This window comes from Delphinus delphis, chromosome 15 (assembly GCF_949987515.2).
Source record: "Delphinus delphis chromosome 15, mDelDel1.2, whole genome shotgun sequence".
NCBI lineage: Eukaryota > Metazoa > Chordata > Mammalia > Artiodactyla > Delphinidae > Delphinus > Delphinus delphis.
Window position 1 is genome coordinate 16,213,068 of NC_082697.1, and position 22,184 is coordinate 16,235,251.

The 22,184-nt window shown below is 46.6% G+C and overlaps 1 protein-coding gene across 1 annotated transcript; it reads left to right on the forward strand.

The window, feature by feature from the left end:
- Window positions 1-18,047: 18,047 nt before the first annotated feature.
- GTSF1L (gametocyte specific factor 1 like) lies at window positions 18,048-18,513 on the forward strand. Its single transcript, XM_060032713.1, is given in 2 exon segments — window positions 18,048-18,458; window positions 18,460-18,513. Coding segments are annotated over 2 exon segments (465 nt in total).
- Window positions 18,514-22,184: the final 3,671 nt, after the last annotated feature.

The window sequence follows — 22,184 nt, forward strand, 5'->3', positions numbered from 1 at the left end:
AAGGAGGCTCCTGCAATAATCCACGTCATTTGTTGGGAGCTTGGACAAAGGTGGTAAAGTGGAAATGGTGAAAAATGGTCTGATTTGGGAAATAGTTTGAAAACATATTCATATACCAAGGTGGGGGGTTGGGGGGGTCATGCCCATCCCTAGAAGGTGTCAAGGCTGTACTTGGAGCAAGAATCTTTTACTTGTGTTGAGCCATTTACATTGATTTAAACATTGCTTTCAATTACGCATTATATTCTTAAATCTATTGCTGATAATGAATAGTGGCTTATGTTCAGTCTTAGCACCATTCTCATTTTGATAAGAATGACCCACTTAGGGTGCTATAGGGTGACTGATTCATGGGCAATCCCATTGTTGGGAAGCGAGAGTCAGGTCCAGACACAGCCAACTACTTCTGCTTCCAAACGGCAGTACGTACACTCAGGGCACCCAGGAGGATACGCCTGACCTAGTCTGGCTTAGCCATAAGGCCAACGATTAAGACAAAAGCTGTGTGTTTTTACAACTACCAGGGAAGATGCTTTACACAACAAATCCAGCAGACTAAACATGGCCTCAGTCCTGTTCAGTGATGCTCTAGCACCACTGAGTTTGACCACAGGAAGGGGCAAATGGACAGTCTCATGCAGCCACATGGGCAATGAAACCTCTCTGCCGTCAGGTCCCAGGCCAGGAAGTAGAGGATGGGTGGGGAAACTGCCAGGCTTCCTGCTTACCTGCAAGGTCTCCTCCACTGTTTTGCTATGAAGCCTCTAAACTTTGATAACTATTCATGACTTTGTTTGTTGTTTCCAAATTGGGGAGGTGTTGGAATCAAATAGGCTTGAGTAAACATGCCACCTCTGTCCCATACTTACTCCGTGACTTGAAAATTGTTTAGCCCCTCTGCACCCCAAAGGTAGGAATAATGGTACCTACCTCACATGTGAAAAGCCAAGTGAAAAGGATATGAGACCATGTATGTCCAAGTGCCCAACACTGCACTTGGCACTTAGAAAGCCCTGGGCCATGTTTGGCCCTGATACTGGCTTTGTGAATGTTCCACTGCAAGTCCCAGAGTTGGGTAGTGATTTCTGAAGGGGTTGAAGGACCTTGAGGGGCCCCTTGGGTCTGTGAATATTGGACCCCAGTGGACTTGTGCATCCCCAGACTGGGCCACACTGGGCTTGTGCATCCCCAGACTGGACCACACTGGGCTTGTGCATTCCCAGATTGGACCATACTGGGCTTGTACATCTCTAGACTGGACCACACTGGGCTTGTGCATCCCCAGACTGGACCACACTGGGCTTGTGCATTCCCAGATTGGACCATACTGGGCTTGTACATCTCTAGACTGGACCACACTGGGCTTGTGCATCCCCAAACTGGACCACGCTGGGCTCATGCATCTGGCTGGCCCTTCTTTTCCCAGATGGAGAATCAAGCCCAAAAGAAAAGAGAGAGTTAGCCAAGGCCACACGACCACTAAGAGTCAAAGCCATAGCTGGGACTCGGAGGCTGGTTCTCCCTCCCTTACCCAATACTAGCTCCCACATTCACACCCTTTACAATTTGACAGAGATCCCCAGGTGCTGCCGTGAGCTACCCCAAGATGCTCTTTAGAGCTGATGCAAAACATTTTGTTTTGTGTCACACCTGTGGTGACAGCTGAGTGAAACTGAATGGTCACAGTCGTTCTGCTCAGAAACCACACATGCGTTCCATGTAATCGGAGTTTCAGAATGAATCAGGTTTCCAAACTCTCCTCTCTCCATCTAATCGCATGTCTGTATATGGTAACCTTTAGAAAATGAGTCTAATAATTAGTCATCTTGGCCTAGTTAAAGAAAACAGTATGTTCTCCAATTTCACTTTGTTTTCAACAAGAGAGTGATGCCAACCGTAATTTTCACCATGGTGAAAATGTGCTTCTCAGTTGGGCCCTGCCGTCAACCATCAACCTAGACAACTCCAGTGCCCACACCTGCCCGGTGCTCTCCCACAGCTCACCCTTTAACCGGGCTGTGCCCCCCAGGTGCCCTCCCCTCACACACACATCTATTGACACCAACTGGGCCCTATCTGAGACGTTCTGGACTCATCATTACACTTAATCATCTTTGCAAAACAAATCTTACTGAGGGTCCCTGCCTACTCTCCAAATCCCAGGTCCAGGCCCTCTCCCCCTTTCTCCCTGCACTCTAGCCAAGCTGCCTCCTTGCAGTTCCTCAAAGGCAGTGAGCCCATTCTCACCCCAGGGCCTTTGCACATGCACAGTCCTCCATCTGAAATGCTCTTCCTCCTGACTCTTTGCCTAGGTAACTCCTACTCACCCTTCAGATCTCAATTCAAGCATAATTTCCTAAGGGAAGAACCCCTCACACCTTCCCACATGGTCCCATAGTTCTTTACTCACATCACACCAGCCTTCCTCTCCTTTCAAAGCAGCTATCTCAACCTGTCGCTTCATGTCTATGGGATGATTTGCTATTATCTGACCTTCCCACAAAAGCATGAACTCCAGGAAGGTAGGGATGGGGCATCTTGTCCACCACTCTGTTCCCACACCTAAAAAGGACACATAATAGGAGTTTAGTTACTACACTGGATGGATGATGGATAAATGGGCGGATGGATGATTACAAAATCTAAAAACCAAAAACAAAGACAAAAAACTTTCCATCCACCCGGGTAAGAGATGAGGCCAGAATGCAAAGCCCAAAGCCTCCGACTTGTTGCACTTGCTCTGCTCTGCCTGATGGTCCCCCACTCCCACACCACCAGCACAACCAGCACAAACACACAGGACACGCACACGCACACGCAACCCCCAGACTCTGAACCTAGAAGACTGTGCCCACTTCCGTAGAGCAATCTACGGAAGCAAAACTCTCCAGGCGGTAACCGTCCTGTCCAAACTGTCCCCGCACACCCTCCACACACACCACATCCGACATCCCACATGCCTGGAGCTTCCGAGGTGCTGATTCAATGGATCCAGAGAGATGCGGTGAGCCACCCACTGGAGAAGCTGTGATGGCCGGAGAAACTGGGGCCGTGCTGCCCTCTGGTGGTCATGGTGGCGCTGCAGCTGCTAGGCTTCCCGAAGGACAGTGGCCCATATTGGCCGCGCACCTTCGTTCCATCCCTGACTCAACAGTGACCTCTCCAGGACTTCTTTCTCTTTGCAAACGGAACACAAACTTTGGCTCTTCGGGTAGCATCACCATTTTGCCCATCTCATATGACACCCGCTCTATTTTTTTTTTTTGTCTCTAAATGTTAGTGTATAAAATAACTTTTTTCCCCTTTTTTTGGCCACACCACGTGGCTTGTGGGATCTTAGTTCCCTGACCAGGGGTTGAACCCAGGCCAACCACAGTGAAAGCACGGAGTCCTAACCACTGGACCGCTAGGGAATTCCCTAAAATAATTCACTTTAAAAAAAGAAACTTGGGGCTCCCCTGGTGGCTCAGTGGTTGAGAGTCCGCCTGCCGATGCAGGGAACACGGGTTCGTGCCCTGGTCCGGGGGAGGATCCTGCATGCCGTGGAGCGGCTGGGCCCGTGAGCCATGGCCGCTGAGCCTGCGCGTCCGGAGCCTGTGCTCCACAACGGGAGAGGCCACAACAGTGAAATGCCCGTGTAAAGAAAAAAAAAAAAAAAGAAAAAAGAAACTTGAATCTTCACAGTAGATGGGGAAAAAAACAATTTTACTCACTATAAATAGGACAGGGGAGGGAGATATGGAAGAGTGGGGAAAAAAGAAAACAAGGATTAACAAAAATTTTTTACAATAGAGATTACCATTTGACAAACAAATATAAACAATGACTTGCCCAGGCGGTGAAAGTATAAAGAACAGCGCAGAAATTATCATAAAAGTCAGGATAGGGGTGATCTCTGGGTGAAGGAAGGAGGCTGTAATTGGGAAAGGATAGTGGGAGTTCCCAGAAGCCCAACTCTCCTTAATCTGAGAAGTAGTTACAATCATGTGTTAACCTGGACATATGAGTTGACTGCATTTTTTTCTGTATTTTTATCTCACAATAAAAAAAGTGATGAAACTTAAAAATAAGCCGTGAAATACAAGTAATTTACAACCACACACCTGAAAATAAGGGAGATGACATCGAGCAGCGCAGTGTTAGGGGCGGGGACCCACCTGGCTCTGGGATGCTGGGAAGAGCTCTTGGCCTCCTGATAAAACAGCTGGGCAGTGCCAGGAGCCCCGCCTGGATAAATGCTCCAGAAACAGGCTGACCAGCAAGGGGTCTCCCAGGTGATCCACCTCCAGGCAGCAGCCACCTGACCCCACCCCAACCCCCCTTCCTTCCTTCCTTGGGGGCGGGCAAGGCTGAGATTAAAGCTCAAAGCTTGGAGACTTCCCTGGTGGTGCAGTGGTTAAGAGTCCGCCTGCCAATGCAGCGGACACGGGTTCGAGCTCTGGTCCGGGGAGATCCCACATGCCGCGGAGCAGCTAAGCCCGGGAGCCACAACTACTGAGCCCACGCACAGCAACTACTGAAGCCCGTGCACCTAGAGCCCGTGCTCTGCAACAAGAGAAGCCACCGCAATGAGAAGCCCGTGCACCTCAACGACGAGTAGTCCCTGATCTCTGCAACTAAAGACCGCGCGCAAAAACCAAAAAACAAAGAAAGCTCAAAGCTTGGAGCATGTCTGTGGTGGCCGGGCTGCTGTCCGAGGGTCTTGGGGCCAGGGTGATGAAAACAACATGAACCCACTCTCGGGGGACAGTTATCACCCCAATTACCAGGCGGGCTGCCCTGGTTCAGTTAACCTTCAAGGGTTAGTCACTGACACTGTCCATTCTGATTGGTTGAGTCCTGCACTGTGCCAGTTGTTAAATATGTTTGTGATCAGCTCATATTCATTAAAACATGTGTGTAACTGTTAACCGAAGCACCGCCCAGCGAAACACCGTCGCACATCGCTCATATACCTCCAGTGGGGCATGTACCGAGCCTCAGGGCAGGTGAGGCTTTACCCGGCCCCTCCCAGGGCGGCTCTAATGATGCAAACATCACCACCAGGCAATCACCAGCGCGGAGCCCCGTACAGAGGAACGTGGGAGCTGGGACGCTCCCGGTACAGGTGAGCATGTTGAGGCCCAGAGGATGAAAGGAATTCCGCCGGGGACTCACAAGTGTTCTGCTGTCTGTTTCTTATCTAATCCTTACAACACCCCTGCCCAGGAGCAGCTGGGGAAACTGAGGCCGGACCCAGCAACCACCATTCTTTCCCTCGACTGGATTTTTGTTTTGTTTTGTTTTTTTCATTTTTCTCCTCTTTTCCATGTGCCTTTCCTTCAAGGAACCCTGCTGCTGACTCACTGAGTGCCGACCCCTCCTTGTCCCGCCTTATTAAGCCCGCCCCCATTTTTATCAAATGTGTGTGTCCAAGCATAGTGAGGAAATCTGGAAGAACAGACCCCATCATGTTTTCTTCTCTCTACATTTTTTCATTTTCTGATTCCTTTTTATGATAAGGTTTGAAAATGAGAAAATACAGTTGTGTGTTAAGGAAATACAGCAGTGCAGTTTTGGACCATGAGCTCTAATACAAGAATGAGGAGGTGGTGGGGGTGGAGGCATCCTCTGCCTTCTAGTTGCTAAGTGACCCTAGGCAAGTCCTTCCCCTGCCTGGGCCTCAGTCTCCCCATCTATTCAATCAGAAGAATGTGCTAGCTATTCTTCATCTCCAACCCCTACTCCACCCCACCCATCTTCCCACCCTGCTCTGTGCCCCAGAAGTTGGCCTCTGCGGTCTGCACCACCCAGACACACTTGCTGGCTGGCTTCTGGGTCCCAGAAGCCGGGAGGAGAGAGAAAAGGCAATATTTCTTCCCTGCTGGCTTCCTCCTTTGGGTCACGTTTCTGGCAGTAGCTCAGCCCTCTCCGTGACTACAGCTCCTGCGGGGTAGCCCCTGCTTTATGGCTCCAGTTCTCAGTGGAACCCCTATCCCCTGCCCTTGTCCACCCACCCTCCCATTCTTCCCACTGTTGCTCTTCCATAGGACCCTGATGCCTGGGTTGGGTCCCTTTACCCACCATTTCTCCCCTCACTAAATCCACCTGAATTGGATTCCGTTCCCTGCTGGAACCTCAAGTAACACAAGGAGTTGGTTAGTCTATGCAGCAAGTATAAATTTCCCAGACCACGTCCCCGGTATAAGAAACCTATTTCCCTATTTCTTCATATTTAAACTCATTCTAGCTTTTAAGCTCCCATTTCCACTGAAGGTAGGGAAACAAAGTGCAAACATTAAACAGAACAGCCACTTCACTCCACTCCTCTTTCAGTAAATGCCCCTTGTCTTCAGGTTTCACGGGCGCACTCCAAGCCAGAGCCCAGAGGCAGGGTGGGGAGGCGTCACATGCTGCACCAGCACCTGGGAGGGTTGTCGGGCTGGGAGTGGCGCTCAGCCCTCACTGGGCTCTGAGTCGGGGTCCCCCTGATTCCTGTTGCTGCAGGAACTACAGTTCGGCCAAGGCCCCTGATAATTCCTGAGACCCTTAGGCCCACTCAGGACAGCATACACACTCAGCCACATGCACACCCTCTCTGGGGGCTTGAGGACTCTAGCCTGCCCCTCGATGCTGTGCTGGAGTCGCTGGCCTCACTGATGCTGTCCTCAGGCCACTGCATTTCTACACTTCCCTCGGCCACTCTGCTCCACCAGTCGGGCACCATATTGGGCTTCTCTATGAGGCCTTCCCTACAACATTAACTGGGGTTGACTTGGAGGATGGGATGCTGGACACATTCTCGGGAGCCCAGTAATTCTAAACCCTAACCACAGCCCCTCCATCTGGTCCTTCCACACTCGCTAATTGAACTCATCTCCTTCAGGGCAGGAGAACATTCTTCATTGCCACCCGTTCTTCCCCACCCTGTGGTTTATGGTGTAAATTGTGTGCTCTGGGTCCCCTTGGCTTTGTGTGTGATATGCCAAGCCAAGCTTTGAGAACTAAAAAAACAAGCGAACAGACACATTTTTCTCTCTCCTGCCTCTGGCTCTTGGAATCAAGCACTTTGGAGCTCAAAACTCTAGAAGCTGACTCTCAGTTGCCCAGGCTTCTCAGGGATCCTCCCTCCCCTGGGGTCTCAGCCTCAAGGTCCACTCTTAGTAATAGGGATGATCTTCAATGTCACTTGTAGCTGTGAACAGCTCCAAATCATTCACTTACTCATTCAGTTAACAAATATTTCTTGGGTACTGTTAGGCACCAGGTGCTATGCTGGGCACTGGGAATACAGTAGAGAATTGAAACAGACACGATCCATGTCTTTGGGGAGCCTGGAGCCTCCTGGGGAAGGCAGGTGCTCATCAGAAGAGGGACAGTAATGAATGTAAAGTGACAACGGCATAAAGTGCTGTGAAGGAGAGGCACTGGGGCTACAAGGGCAAAGAATAGAGGAGTTCACCCTAGCAAGGAGTTCAGCGGGGGTTGAGCTCTGAAGGCGGTGTAGGCGCTTAACCACACAAAGAGAGGAAACCAGAGGTTCAAAGCAGGAGATGCCAAGGGCCCTTGGTGGCAGAGAGCACAGAGCCCGTGAGAGGCTGAGAAGAACAGAGAAGCAGAAACATGCTCCAGGCCCGGCTAGGTGTGCAGGGTCTTTTGGACACCTGAAGAATCCTAACTGTATATTTTTTTATTATTATTATTAAACCATAGGTGATTTATAATATTATATTAGTTTCAGGTGTACAACATAGCTATTCAAAATTTTTATAGATTATACTCTATGTAAAGTTAGTATAAAATATTGGCTACGTTCCCTGTGCTGTACAATATGTCCTTGCAGCTTAGTTATTTTATACATAGCAGTTTGTACCCCTTAATCCTCTACCCCTATCTTTCCCCTCCCCCATATCTTAATAGCAGTGGGAAGCAGCAGGGTGGGGGGTGGCACTGTATCTGGATTTCTAGATATTCCCTGTGAGTCTGGTGTAGACAGAGGTCAGAGGGGAGGTGGGGAGACTAGTTAGGAGACCTTAGACCAGAGCAGAGACAATAGTCCCTAGAAGTAGTGCAGTGGTGACGGGATGAAGAAATCTGGATGGATTCAAAAGTTGCCCCGAAGTTAAGAGTGGTGGGACTTGGTGATGGATTCGACATGGGTGGGGTGGGGGGGAGGAGTGAGGGAAAGAAAGATTAGGGTCCCTATTCTGCAGGAGTGGATAGAAGTGGACAGGTGATGGCATGGTCGGCTGAGACGGGAACTCTGACACAGGACCACGTAGGGCAGGAAGGTTGTTTTTAGACGGTTTGGGGCAGGCTAGGCGTGAGGGTCCCATGAGATGTCCAAGGGGAGGCGCCAATTAGCAAAGTGGATTTGTGGGTTTGCACTCAGCAGGTGGTTTGGATCTTGGTGAGCTGTCTGCACACAGACAGGAAGAGTGAGAAGAGCAAACAGAGCCCCGAGGACTCCCGCGTTCAATGGCCTGGTGGCAGAGGATAAGACTGAAGAACCCAAACAGCGAATTCAAGCGTAGGGTAGAAACAGTACAAAGAAAATAGAAACTAACAACCAGAATGCGTGACGACCAGAATGCAAAAATGCAGGGCTGCCTACCAATAAGGAGGCATGAAACCCACTCCCAATTATCAGAAATAAGTATTGAAGCTGGAGATACACAGTACGTTAAAATAATTTGTTATGAATAACAATGATCATAATCATCTGCCTGTAAAAATCCCAAATAATCTCCCCCTAAAATGAGAGATAAGAGAGGAAGGAAAAGCATATGATGGGAAATCAAGATTTCTGTATTTAAGATGACCTCTGGTATAATAAAAACAAGAGGTATGACTTCTAACCCACCCAAGGAAACTAACTGGAGAAAGCATGGCTCGTTAGAAACAAAATGACAGAAGTAAACCAAACATAACAGGTGACACAATAAATGTGCACAGATTCAATTCATCCAAGACGTAGATTGGATCCCAGACTTCAAAGTGAGGTTTTCCTGATATTTGATGGAAGACCCAGGAATACCAAACCCTGCGCTGGAGGACCCAGGAATACCAATACCAAACGACCCCTTCTCATGAAGTTCCCGAGAGACAGACTCTCCAAAAACAAAAGAAAACAGAAAACACGTTTCCACATGATCATGTTTAGGCTTGAGCCCTAACAAGGACAAGGGCTCCAGTTCCTGGGTTGCCAGATGCAGCGAGTAACAACACAGGATGCCCATTTACATTTGATTTCAGATGACACCAAAGAATTCTTTATTTTTTTAATTTTTTAAAATAAAAATGATATTTGCCTTGGAGAAATATAAGTCACGCAAGAAATGACAAAACGAAAACAACAACAACAAAATAAAACCCAAAAAACTGACATGTTATATGATAGATCACCTCCAGGCACAACAGCATTTATTAATGAATATTAAAAAGTAATTTTATTATTTTTGTCTGCTCTTTCCCCAGTTTTAACTACTTGTTTTTGGAAGCTTGAGTTTCTAAGAAAATTCCACAGCTATCCCAGCCCCTACGATGCGACTGAGGTTAAAATCCCATTCCCGCCATAGGGAAATACATTTCTATCCTCGGGGATTCTGAGCTAGACCTTAAGAAGTTAAAAGAAAACAAAAGGTGCTTTCCTTAGGATCCTTCTAACATGGGGAAAATGCAGCCACCGTGCATTGAAACATGATCCAGTTTGGATTCCTAAGTATATCTCCAGCCTAAGCATGTCCCATGCAATATTTGGGACATACTTGAGCTAAAAAGGGGTCATTATTTGAAATTCAAGTTTAACTGGGTGGCCCGTATTTTATGTAGCCACCCATCATGCCATAGCAGGTATATTAGAAAATGAGATCCAGGAAAGAGGGAGATGCCACCCACCCAGCCACGTAAAGGGGAACGTGGACTAGCAGGTGACCTTCCCACGAGTAAAAGCGGGCTCACCGGGCTTCCCTGGTGGCTCAGTGGTTGAGAGTCCGCCTGCCGATGCAGGGGACACGGGTTCGCGCCCCGGTCCGGGAGGATCCCACATGCCGCGGAGTGGCTGCGCCCGTGAGCCATGGCCGCTGAGCCTGTGCGTCCGGAGCCTGTGCTCCGCAGCGGGAGAGGCCACAGCAGTGAGAGGCCCGCGTACCGCAAAATAAATAAATAAATAAAGCGGGCTCACCAATCTGCAGTCTGGCCAGTGAGGTCGGTAACTCCTCCTGGGAAGAAGTCAGAGCGAGCAAAGGGCAGCAGCTTTCCCTCTCTGTCCTCAAATCAATGATGTGTACGAAAAGCCCACGTCCAGGGAAATGCCACATAAAGGTTCAAAGTGAAGAGATTTCCAGATGACCGGCAGTGGTATACAGATGCTTGCTGAAATGGTCAAAGGAAAAACACAGGAAAATCTATATGAGCATGTAAACCAGAAGGGAACCCAAACCACATGTTCACAGCCTCGTGGTGAAATGTAATAAGGGAGGGAAGGCCTGACTGTTGGTGAGCTGGGTGGAGCTCGTACTGCCTCATAAGAGCTGAACTTTGAGAGCTGGTTATTAAACCATCGGTAGCTTGAACTTGGCCTTAGCAGGAATGTCTACACCACGGAAACTGGCAGATGCTACAAAGCAAGAAAAAACCAATTTGCGCTGTTGGTTAAACATTTGTTGGATTGACGGCACCATAAGTCACCAAATAAAAGTGTCGGAAGTGGTCAGTGCCTCACCCTTATCCGTGGGACCTTTCAGCGTTCTCGCCAATCCCACCTCCAGTCTCTGCACTTGGGGGATTCGGGTGGACGGGCTCTTGTTCCCAGAACTGCCCATACTTGGCAGGTTGGAAATGCCAAGGAAGTTACAAACCCTCCCACGATAGCCCTCAACAAATGAGTCTCTTGGAAGCTGGTGTACACATGTCCCAGGCCCCTCCCCCTTTGGCTGGGGTAACTCTGAGCTGTGTGCTTTACACCATTTCCATAGTTTCCCCAAAGGCCTTCGGAAGGAGCGAGATGGCTTGATCACTCATACTGTTACCGAACGCAAGTCCATGTGCCTGACGCACAGTGAGGCAAAACAATACCAAATGTCAGAGTTTGGAGCAGAGAAAGGTTATTGCGGGGTCATGCAAGGAGATGGGTGGCTCACGCCTTAAAAACCCTGAACTCCCCAGAAGCTTTCAGCAAGTGAGGGAGGGGCGTGGTTAGTTGTTGCAAACTTCTTAGTGTCAGATCTTTTGTTCTTAAGGTCAGGTCACAGATGTTCCTGTAAACCTCCGGGAACAAAACAAATGTTATTCTCTGTGCCGACAAGAAAGGGCGAGGTCCCAAGGCTCAACTTTCACCCTCTGAGGTCCAGGCCCTGGCTAAGAGGAGGGGTCCCTGCACGGGCTGGGTTACCCTTCCAGGGAGAGTTCGTCCAGCACCCAGTCTGGGTCCTCCCGCCAGTGCCCAGGCCCAGGTGAGGAGGCAGATATCAGCTGGTGGCGCCCTCAGGGCCAGGTCCCCGGACCCCACCCAGCCGTCATCACTGAGGGAGCCAGGTGCCCAGGACCCAGCCGGCCCTCGGGCTTTTCATTTAAACTGGAGCGAATCATTTGTATAGGATCGATAGGAACACATGTGGTAGCAGATACCCATCAGGTGAATTCCCAGCTCACAGCAATTGCCCTTCTTTGAGGAAAGCCCCAATACAGAGGTGGACCTGAAGTAATGATGTGCAGTGTCCTTGCAACTTAACCCTAGTGGGAGACAGCTGATCTACGCTGTACCAATTTTTGAAACTTGAACGGAGAGACTGAAGCTGGTTGAAGCTGTTACCTTAATGGCAGTGTCCATATACTTCAGCTACTGAGAGCTCCATGGACCTCACGAGACCCATGGGGACCACCACCGCCATGAGGTCGAGGAGGTAGGGAGGGGGGAGGGGTTCACCGCTGCTTCAAGGCCTGGGCCTGGCAGTGGGTGGCCATGGCGAGGGCTCTAGAGCTCTGCGGGACACAGCCCCAGCCAGTCCCCGGGCCCCCCAGATCACCCGCCAGCCCCAAGGCCAAAGGGCCTGGAGAGCCCCAGGAGAGCGCAGGGAGGACCCCTGCGAGCTTACTGTTGGGAGCGGGACTCCGACTGCCTCCCTCAAGGTCTTGAGACAACAGTCTCATGCTAACGGCTGCAAGCCCCCCACCCCACCCCTATTACAATCCTTTAAACTTCGTAAATCTTTACTCGTTTCCATAAATGTTTTTCTAAATATGATCTTTGCTTGATTCTTCTTGGTATGGAAAGATATGCTCAAGGAAGTTTTAGAAAGTATAGAGACTATACTGCTACAATTTTTTTTTTTTTTTTTGGCGGTACGCGGGCCTCTCACTGTTGTGGCCTCTCCCGTTGCGGAGCACAGGCTCCGGACGCGCAGGCTCAGTGGCCCAGCCGCTCCGCGGCATGTGGGATCTTCCCAGACTGGGGCACGAACCTGCGTCCCCTGCATCGGCAGGTGGACTCTTAACCACTGCGCCACCAGGGAAGCCCCCGCTACAATTTTTGCCTCATTCTTTTTCACCATCTGCATGTGAGTGTACGTACAAATGTATGTCACTTCCCCAACCATACCTGCCCTTCCTGAATAAGCTACTTGCACTTGAATCCTTGTCTCAGGCTCTGCTTCTAGGAGAACCCAGGTGAAGACAGTCACATCCCTGATAGAACACCATGAAACTGGCGAGCTCCAAGCAGCAGGGAGCACGGAAGCAAATCCACAGGGCACCTGTTGGGGACTAATGCTCAGTGTTGAAGTGACCCCTGGGGAGGTGCGGGAGGGCTGGCTTGTGGCACCCGGGGCCATGGCCCCACGTCACATCCCCATCACTGATGTTGGAATGAGGCCTGAGTTGCTCCTGGGGCCAAGTGTGGAAAGGGGGTCTGGCTGACTTCAGGCTGCTAGAGCAGACAGACTCTTAGGCACAGATTCTTGATCTTGCATGTTCAGTCTCCGGAATTATGAGGAAATGAACCTCTGTTGTTTCAGCCACCCAGTCTGTGGTATTTTATTATGGCAACCTGAGTTGACATGCATTCTCCATTGAACCCTCCAAATTAACTAGTGTACCATATATATTAATTATTCTCTTTGTTTTATTTTTTTTGGCCACACCACAGGGCATGTGGGATCTCAGTTCCAGAACCAGTGATGGAACCCATGCTCCCTGCAGTGGAAACATGGAGTCCCAACCACTGGACCACCAGGGAAGCTCCAGTAATGTGAAAACTCTTCTCTGCAGCTTTGGCTAAATTTCCTTTGCTTTTCTTTCTTTCCTCCCTCCCTCCTTCCTTCCCTCCTTCCTTTCCTTCTCTCTTTCTTTCTTCCTTCTTTTCTTTCTTCCTTTCTTTCTTTCTTTTCTTTCTTCCTTTCTTTTTCTTTCTTTCTCTCTCTTTTTTTGTATCCTCTCTCTCACTTGCTTCCTGGCCCCTCCCTTTAGTGGGCTTTTACAAGTCTAGGTGTCTTATAGCAATTTACAAGTAGCTGAGCCTTAGATTTACCAGTTCTACTGATGTTTATGTTTTCCGTCTCATTAATTTTTACCTTTACTTTTAATTCTCTCCCTAGGTTTATCTTGTTGCTTATTCTCTAGCTTCTTGAGTTGGATCCTTCATCAAGTTTCGGTCTTCCCCGTTTAACAACACAAACATTTAGAGCCCTGGGAGTACTCGTTTACATTCCATGGGCTTTGCTATGTGAAGTTCCAATTGTCATTATGTTCTGAATGGCCTGTAATTGCAGTTTTGTTCCCTTCTTTGATTTGAGTTATTTAGGAATAAATTTCCAACTGGTTTAATTTTCTTTCTGTTTATCCTTTTGTTTTCAATTTCTGTTTTTTTTTTTTTATTGCTTTGTGGTCAGATAATGTGGCTGGAAAAAAACTGCTTGTTAGTACCTCGGAGGTTGTCTTTGTGGCTTAGAATGGCATCTGTTTCTGTCAGTTCTTTACAGATGCTTGAATGAAATGTCTTTTCTGTTTGTATTTATTTATGACACTGAACTTATTTTCTCCAAGCTGACATTCCTTGGAGCATGGGTCCTGCATGTAGCTCTGGTGATCCCAGTGCCACCAGCATGGACCCAGAAGTCCTCAGGCAGAACCACCACGGACCTTGCCCCGCTCAGTGTCTCCTGAGTGCAGCCTTTTCTCCCAACACCTCATACCACCTCGAGCAGCTAGTTTTCCATGGAACGTATTTCAGAAAAGCCTGTTTTAAGGTTTTCTCTATTTCTTGAGGATCAGCTATTTATGAAGGGTCATGGGACAGGCATACCTCGTTTTTAGGGCACTTTGCTCTATTGCATTTTTTACCAGTGGAAAGTTTGTGACAACCCTGCATCGAGCAAGTCTATTGGCATCATTTTTCCAAGAGCATTTGCTTACTTCATGTCTCTGTGTAACGTTTTGGCCATTTTGGCAATATTTCAAACTTTTAAATTATTATTATACGGGTTATGGTGATCTGTGTTATCAGTGATCTTTGATGTTACTATTATAAAAATATTACGACTCCCTGAAGGCCGAGATGATGGTTAGAATTCTTTAGCCATAAAGTACTTTTAAATTAAAGTATGCAGGGACTTCCCTGGTGGTGCAGTGGTTGAGAGTCCGCCTGCCGATGCGGGAGACACGGGTTCGTGCCCCGGTCCGGGAGGATCCCACATGCCGCGGAGAGGCTGGGTTCGTGAGCCATGGCCGCTGAGCCTGTGCGTCCGGAGCCTGTGCTCCGCAACGGGAGAGGCCACAACAGTGAGAGGCCCGCGTACCACAAAAAAAAAAAAAAAAACCAAGTATGTAGATTGTTGCTTTAGACATAATTGTGTGACTATTGCACACTATAGTGTAAACCTAACAAGGGAAAGTTCGGGGCAGGCGGGTGGGTAGGAAGCACCCCATCACTATATGATCTTCCTCCAGGGATGCTTGGAAGGGGATGCTGGCACTGGGAGAGAAGCTGGCCTGAATGTCATCAGAAGTCTCTCCGAGGGAATTCCCTGGAGGTCCCTCCAGGGAATGGAGAACTCCGTGCTTCCACTGCAGGGGGCAGATGTTCGATCCCTGGTCAGGGAGATAAGATGCTGCATGCTGCACAGCACAGCCAAAATAAATAAACAAACAAACAAAAAAAGAATTCTCTCCAAGCCTGAAGGATTCGGATTCATAGTGACTCTGATTCTCCATCCCACCCCCTAATGATAATTGCTGACTTGGCTGGCCAAGACACACAAGTTTTCATCTTCAGGAAACATTGTTTCTGCACATTCTATGACCTCTTCTCCATGCCTGCTTTTCCAGCTGTTGGCAGCATCTCTCAAGATGATCAGAGTGGGAAGGGAGGAAGAGAAAGCAGATCTGACCTCGCTTGCTTTATTAGTCTCTGACATGCACAGGCCCGAGAACTGCTGCCCAGACAGGTGTGTCTGCATCCCTCTCTCCCCTCCTGTTGCCATGGTGAGTGACCTGTCAGGTCCCAGGCATGAAGTAGATGCTTGGAGAAGGCTGCAGGCTGGAGGACCATTCAAGACGTCTGTTAAAAACATTAACAAGCCAGGCCTTCCCTCCCTCTGTAATGGATTAAATGTTAGCCTGCCCCGCTAATGGGTCCTTGGCCACAAAGAAACCTACAACAGCTAATGCCCTGTTCCTCATTATGTGGATTTCAGTGACAGAAGAAATGCTTTCATTATCATCTCCATTAGCAGACTTACAGATGCTTGAATCACTTGAGTCTGGGCCACCCCTGGTCACAAGCATGAAAGAGGCCATGGGACTGGGAACAAAAAAACATTGTCAACATCATCAACAAACACCATCCTGGGCTTTGGGGACACATCAGAGCAGATGCTGAACCACTAGTTAGCTCCCAGTAGGGCCAAGAGTTCCTTCAATACTGGGTTGCAGGCTTAGAGGAAATGGGCTGTCACGTAAATGGTGTGGAAGTTACAATTTACCAAGGACTCCTTCTCAGCAAAGTATACCAGGAGCCATGCTTGTGTATAGGACATTCAAGTTGGTGGTGGGATACAGCAAGCATGACTCTGCAGGTCTCTCATTCCTCACAGGGGACAGCTTAGCTTCGTTGGAGACACTAGGATTCCCATCAGTGCAGAGTAAGGTCCTGGCCAGAACCCAGGAAGCCCCCAGTGAGCACCGGTTGAGCGTTTTTCACCAAGTCTGAGCTAGGACTTTGGGTTTTCTCTCTTGGGGAGAAGGCATGCTCTGTATGTGTGGAGAAAAGTGAAAAAAATACTGGTGACAAAAAGAACAGAATGGGGACATTCTTAGGACTCTTGTCAAAGTTCCTATTCGCCTCCTTCTGTGCATATGACAGGCCTGTAGTTCCTCAACCCCTGAAGTTAGGTGTGGCCATGAAACTCACTTTGGACAATGAAATGTCAGTAGAATGAGCATTTATCATTTCAGTGGAAGTAAAAGAATAAGGTAGAGGCGATAATTGAAGAGACAATGCCTGACCATTTTCCAAAACAAATGAAAGACACTAATCCATAGATTCCTGAGGTCCAACCAACAAATAAAAGGAAAGAATAAATAAAAAGAAATCCACAGGTCGACATCGTAGTGAAATTGTAGGAAAACCAAAGATAAAGAAAAGTTCTTTGAAACAGACCTATGAAAAGACATAGATTCACTTCAAAAAAAGTGAGGTAACCATGGGATTCTGAATTCTTAACCACAGGATAGAAGTTAGAAAGAAACTGGGCTCTGCTTCAACATGAAGAAAGAAAATAGCACAACTACTCTCAGCAAAAATAACTTCGAGAAGGAGGGTGAAATAAATACACTTTCAGACAAACGAAATCGAAAGTGTTTGTCAAGAGGAAATTCTTAAAAAAGAAAACTTTGAGCAGAAACAAAGTGATCCCACGTGGTGAGTCTGAGATGCAAAAGCAGATAGAAGTAAATGTGAGCACAAGTGTAAACAAACCAGCAATACCATCTTGTGACGCTTCCTTTAAAATTAGGCTGAAATACAGGGAACATAACATAATAAGTCAGGAGGGAAGCAAATGAAGGAAAAGCCCTGTATTATCCAGGAAGAAGGGAATACTTATCAACTTTAAGCCTTGATAAGTTATCTATAAATGTTTTCATTGTGGAGTAACCACGAAACGATTAGTTCTACAATGCATAACTTACAAAATAGTGAAAGAAATGGGAAGATTTTTTTTAACGTCTATTTAAAATAAGGGAAGAAAGGAGAAAAAAAATGAACCAAAGAGTAGGCTAGGGAGCACAAAATAAGATGGTAGGTTTAAACCCAAATATATCAGAAATTATATTAAACATGTAGGTTTAAAGACAGGTAAATAATAAATTAGGAGTTTGGGATTAGCAGATACAAATTATTATATATAAAATAGATAAACAACAAGGTCTCACTGTATAGCACAGAGAACTATATTCAATATCCTGTAATAAACCATAATGGAAAAGAATATATATATATATATTCAGATATATATATATCTGAATCACTTTGCTGTACACCAGAAACTAACACAATATTATAAATCAACTATACTTCAATTTAAGAAAAAGACAACAGTTTTGAATGGCAGCTTCCCCCAAGCCCACCTTGTCCCTTGAAAGCGATGGGCAACAAGCAGCCTCTTTCTGATGACACACGCTGCCCATTGTGACTGTCCGTGACTGCCCCGAGACATCACATAGTTTGAGTCAGAGGCAAGGGCGGGCTGCCACATACCTTCTTCACCTGCCTGAGGGGCTGCTGTGGTTTGGGCTCTTGCATCTGTTTTGTGTGGTTCTTCTGTCTCATGTGCCATTTGATGACTGTCTGCTCTCTGTGCAGCTGCTCCTAATAGCCCCTTGTCCTTCTTCAACCCACCGCTCGTGGTCTCAAAGAGCAGGGAGCACAGGTTGTTCTGACATGCGCCAACAGAGCTCCAAGGGCCAACGCTGGCAGAGGACTGCTCCGTCTTTCTTACCAAAGGGCTTTTCCACGAAGGACGTTTCATTCTGACTCCGGGCATCGGACTCCTCTGCTTCAAGAATTATTTCCCATGGAGCCAGAAGCCTTACAAATTTGCCCTTACAACCCTCAACACCGAATCCCACTCAGAAGATTTCAATACCACCTGGCATCATGCAGGAGAAAGAACCCCAAAAAAGCTAAAAAGATGGCCAGCTGCAAATACAACGCCTGCCACGTGTTCCCCATCAAAAAGCTGGAGGAGCATGAGGCTGCCTGTGTCAACAGAAGCACAGTGGAGGAAGAGGACAGCTTGAGCCCTCTGAAGTTCAGCCTTCCGAGTTCAGAGCAGAACGGAAACACCCCTCCAGTGTCCCGCTGGCTCCCCAACTCTGATGTCTGGAATGTAGATAGCACGAATTCCCACCCCATGTTTGTCCTTAAGACTTTTGTTCCCCAAAAGCTTACTTGTGAAATCGACGCGAGAGAGTCAGAGAGAGAGGACCACACCCCATCCCTGACCCCCCCGCCAGAAGATCATCAGACCAGGAGAGTAAACCGCCAGCCGCAGAAAGGAGATGCAGGCGTCTTAAATGCATGAAAGGAGATGCAACTCACCAGAATAAAAGGCATACAAAGTCAACTACAGTGGGATGCTCCTTTTTACCTAACAGATAGGTTTAATAACACTCTGCTGACAAAAATGGGACAAAATGGGCACTTTCATAACATTGGTAAGAGAACGTAAGTTGGTAAACTTCGCTGGAGGGCAATTTGGCAATAGCTATAAAAATTATCAACGTGATGGAGTAATTCTACTTCTGGGTTTTCATCCTGTAATATATTCACACATGTGGACAATGAGGTAAGAACAAGGGTATTCATGGCAGCATCATGTGTAGCAGCAAAAGGTCCGAACTGATCTAAATATCCGTTGGGAGTATTTGATGAAATAAATTATGGTGCCGCCAGGTGATGAAATAGTATGCTGCCGTGAAAAAAGAGCGAGGACACTCTTTCGTAAGACGTGGAAAGGCTAAGACATGTTGTTTAACTCAGAGACGAGCACACTTTTTCTATAAAAGGCCAGAGAGTAAATATTTCAGGCTTTGCGAGTCATATGGTCTGTGTCACAACTATTCAGCTCTGCCTTGGTAACATGACAGCAGCCACAGGAAATATGTAGACCACGAACAGAACTGTTTACAGAAACCGGTGATGGGCTGGATTTGGCCTGTGGTCTGTTGTATGCCAAGCCCTACTGCAACTGATCAAAGCCAAGTCCATGTCACTGTTTTTGTAGATTTGTGGAAGAGGACTGTGTAAGGATGTGCTTGTACTTGCATAGAATTTCTCTTCAAGGGTACATTAGCACAGGGGTCTTCCCACAAAGCCTGAAATGTTCACTGTCTGATCCCTTACAGAAAATATGTGCTGCCCTCTTCCCTAACGTCAGCTGCCCCAGGGAAGACAACTAGGTGATTGCAGGACAGGGAAGAGAGAGTTTTTACCTATAGTAACTTTTATATATGAACACACTTGAATGCATCATCTGGTCAAAAAATTAAAATACACATTTTTTCTAAAACAGCAAAAGACTTAAATCTTTTGAAATTTTTCAGAAGGAAGTCTTAACTGCTAAGTTTTTTTTAAGTACTCATAACTTTGTCACCCCTGGCCCCTTCAACTGTTTCTACAAAGTGTTACATAAAGATTTCTTCTTGGAAAAAAGGAGAAGTTCTGGGTGTTGGCCCTTGAAATTCCATGGTTAATAAAATGCTTGGACTAGAGAATTGCCACATAGGAAGTAGGTGAAATAAGAAAGTGGTGTGTAGGGCATATAGCTGCAAACTATAGGTCACCAAGACCAGGAGGGCTTCCCTGGTGGCGCAGTGGTTGAGAGTCCGCCTGCTGATGCAGGGAACATGGGTTCGTGCCCCGGTCCGGGAAGATTCCACGTGCCGCGGAGCGGCTGGGCCCGTGAGCCATGACCACTGAGCCTGTGCGTCCGGAGCCTGTGCTCCGCAACGGGAGAGGCCACAACAGTGAGAGGCCCGCGTACCGCAAACAAACAAAAAAAAAAAACAAGACCAGGAAAAAAAGAGTAATTTGGTTTGGGGAATGAATAAAACAAATTGGTCATGAGTTAGTTATTGTTGGAGCTGAGTAAAGAATAAATTTTACATTCTCTCTACTTTTATATAAATGTGTTTATTTTACCATTTTACTATTCTCTATTTTTATATAAATTTGAAATCTTACATAATAAAAATAGTTTAAAATATATTTTAATATATTTACAATATATTTTAATATAAAGATATATCATACAATATTATATATTTTATATAAATTACATATATTATCTATTTTAATAAAAAGTTTTAAAAATACATATATAAATTTGAAATCTTCCATAATAAAAATAGTTTTAAAATATATTTTAATATATTTTTATAATATATTTACTATTATATCTAATATATAAAATATATTAGATATATTATAAAAATATATATTGGGGGAGGGATAAATTCAGAGTTTGGGATTGGCAGATACAAACTATTATACATAAAATAGATAAACAGCAAGGTCCTACTGTATAGCACAGGGAACTATATTCAATATCTTATAATAAACTATAATGGAAAAGAATATGAAAAAGAATATATATATATAAAAAACTGAATCACTTTGCGGTATACCAGAAGCTAACACAATATTGTAAATCAACTATACTTCAATTTTTAAAAATTTAAGCATATATATATTATATTATATATTATGTACAAATGTATATTATTACAAATGTATATTATATATTATATTTTTAATTAAGAGGTTTAAATATATAAATATATATTTATATGCAATATATATTTTAAATATATATTATAGAAGATTTCAAATTTATATAAAAATAAGAGAGATAGTAAGATAAACTATATATGCATGTATATAGTGTATGTGTGTATATATATATATATATATATATACTGAATGCAATGTGGTATCCTGGGTTGGATTCTGGAACAGAAAAAGATATTAGTGGAAAACTTGGTGAAATACAAATAAAGCCTGTAGTTTAGTTAACAGCATTCTACTGATGCGAATTTCTTAGTTTTGCTGAGTGCTTCCCTGGTGGCGCGGTGGTTGAGAATCCGCCTGCCGATGCAGGTGACACGGGCTCGAGCCCTGGTCTGGTAAGATCCCACATGCCGCGGAACAACTAAGCCCGTAAGCCACAACTACTGAGCCTGTGCTCTAGAGCCCGCGAGCCACAACTACTGAAGCCCGCGCGCCTAGAGGTGGTGCTCCGCAACAAGAGAAGCCACCGCAATGAGAAGCCCGCGCACCGCAACGAAGAGTAGCCCCAGCTCGCTGCAACAAGAGAAAAACTGGCACGTGGCAACGAAGACACAGGGCGGCCAAAAATAAATAAATTAAAAAAACACTTGTTAGCGAGCGGTGACAGTGACCACAGCAAGCCAGTGCTGGGCTGGGTGCCAGTGATTGAATCAGAGCTGAATGGGCTGGGGAAAGGTAGGCCCCGCAGCCCTGGGTAGCGGGCGAACTTTCCAATCTCATGTTTGAGGATTCCTGGCAAAGGAGGAGCCTGGCAGAAAAGCCATGTGCTCAGGCAGAGGGGGCTCTGGCACAGCAGAGGAAGGAGGAAAGAAAGGGGGGCGACCCTGGGGCAGGTGCCTTGTCCCAGGCACAATCCTGAGGGGAAAGTACTTTTATTTCCAATATACAGATGTGAAAAGTGTCTCAAAGAAGCTCATTAACTTGCCTTGGTTCACAAAGCTAGTAAGTGGCAAGTGGCCTAATGAAATTGAACCAATCCGCAGCAGCTCTACTCCTAAATCTGTAGAAACCAGAAATATGTACGTGAGTTTGCCAAAAGATGAGGACAGCTGTTCACAGCAGCACTATTTATAATGCCAACCTGAAAACACTCCACCTGTCCTTCAGGAGAAACGGGCGTGGTATGGAAATGTCCCACAATGAAACACAATACAGTCATGAGAATGAACCAACTATAACTACCCAGTCAGCACGGGTAGTTTCACATAAAGCGAAATTCAGTTTACACAATGTTGTTTTGGAAAAAGTAAGATAACTCGATGGTGTTTGAATTCAGGATGGTGGTTACCCTTGGTGGGGTAGGGAGGGGGGTTCTGGGGTGCTGGTCATGGTCTATTTCTCAGTCACCATACTGGTTACC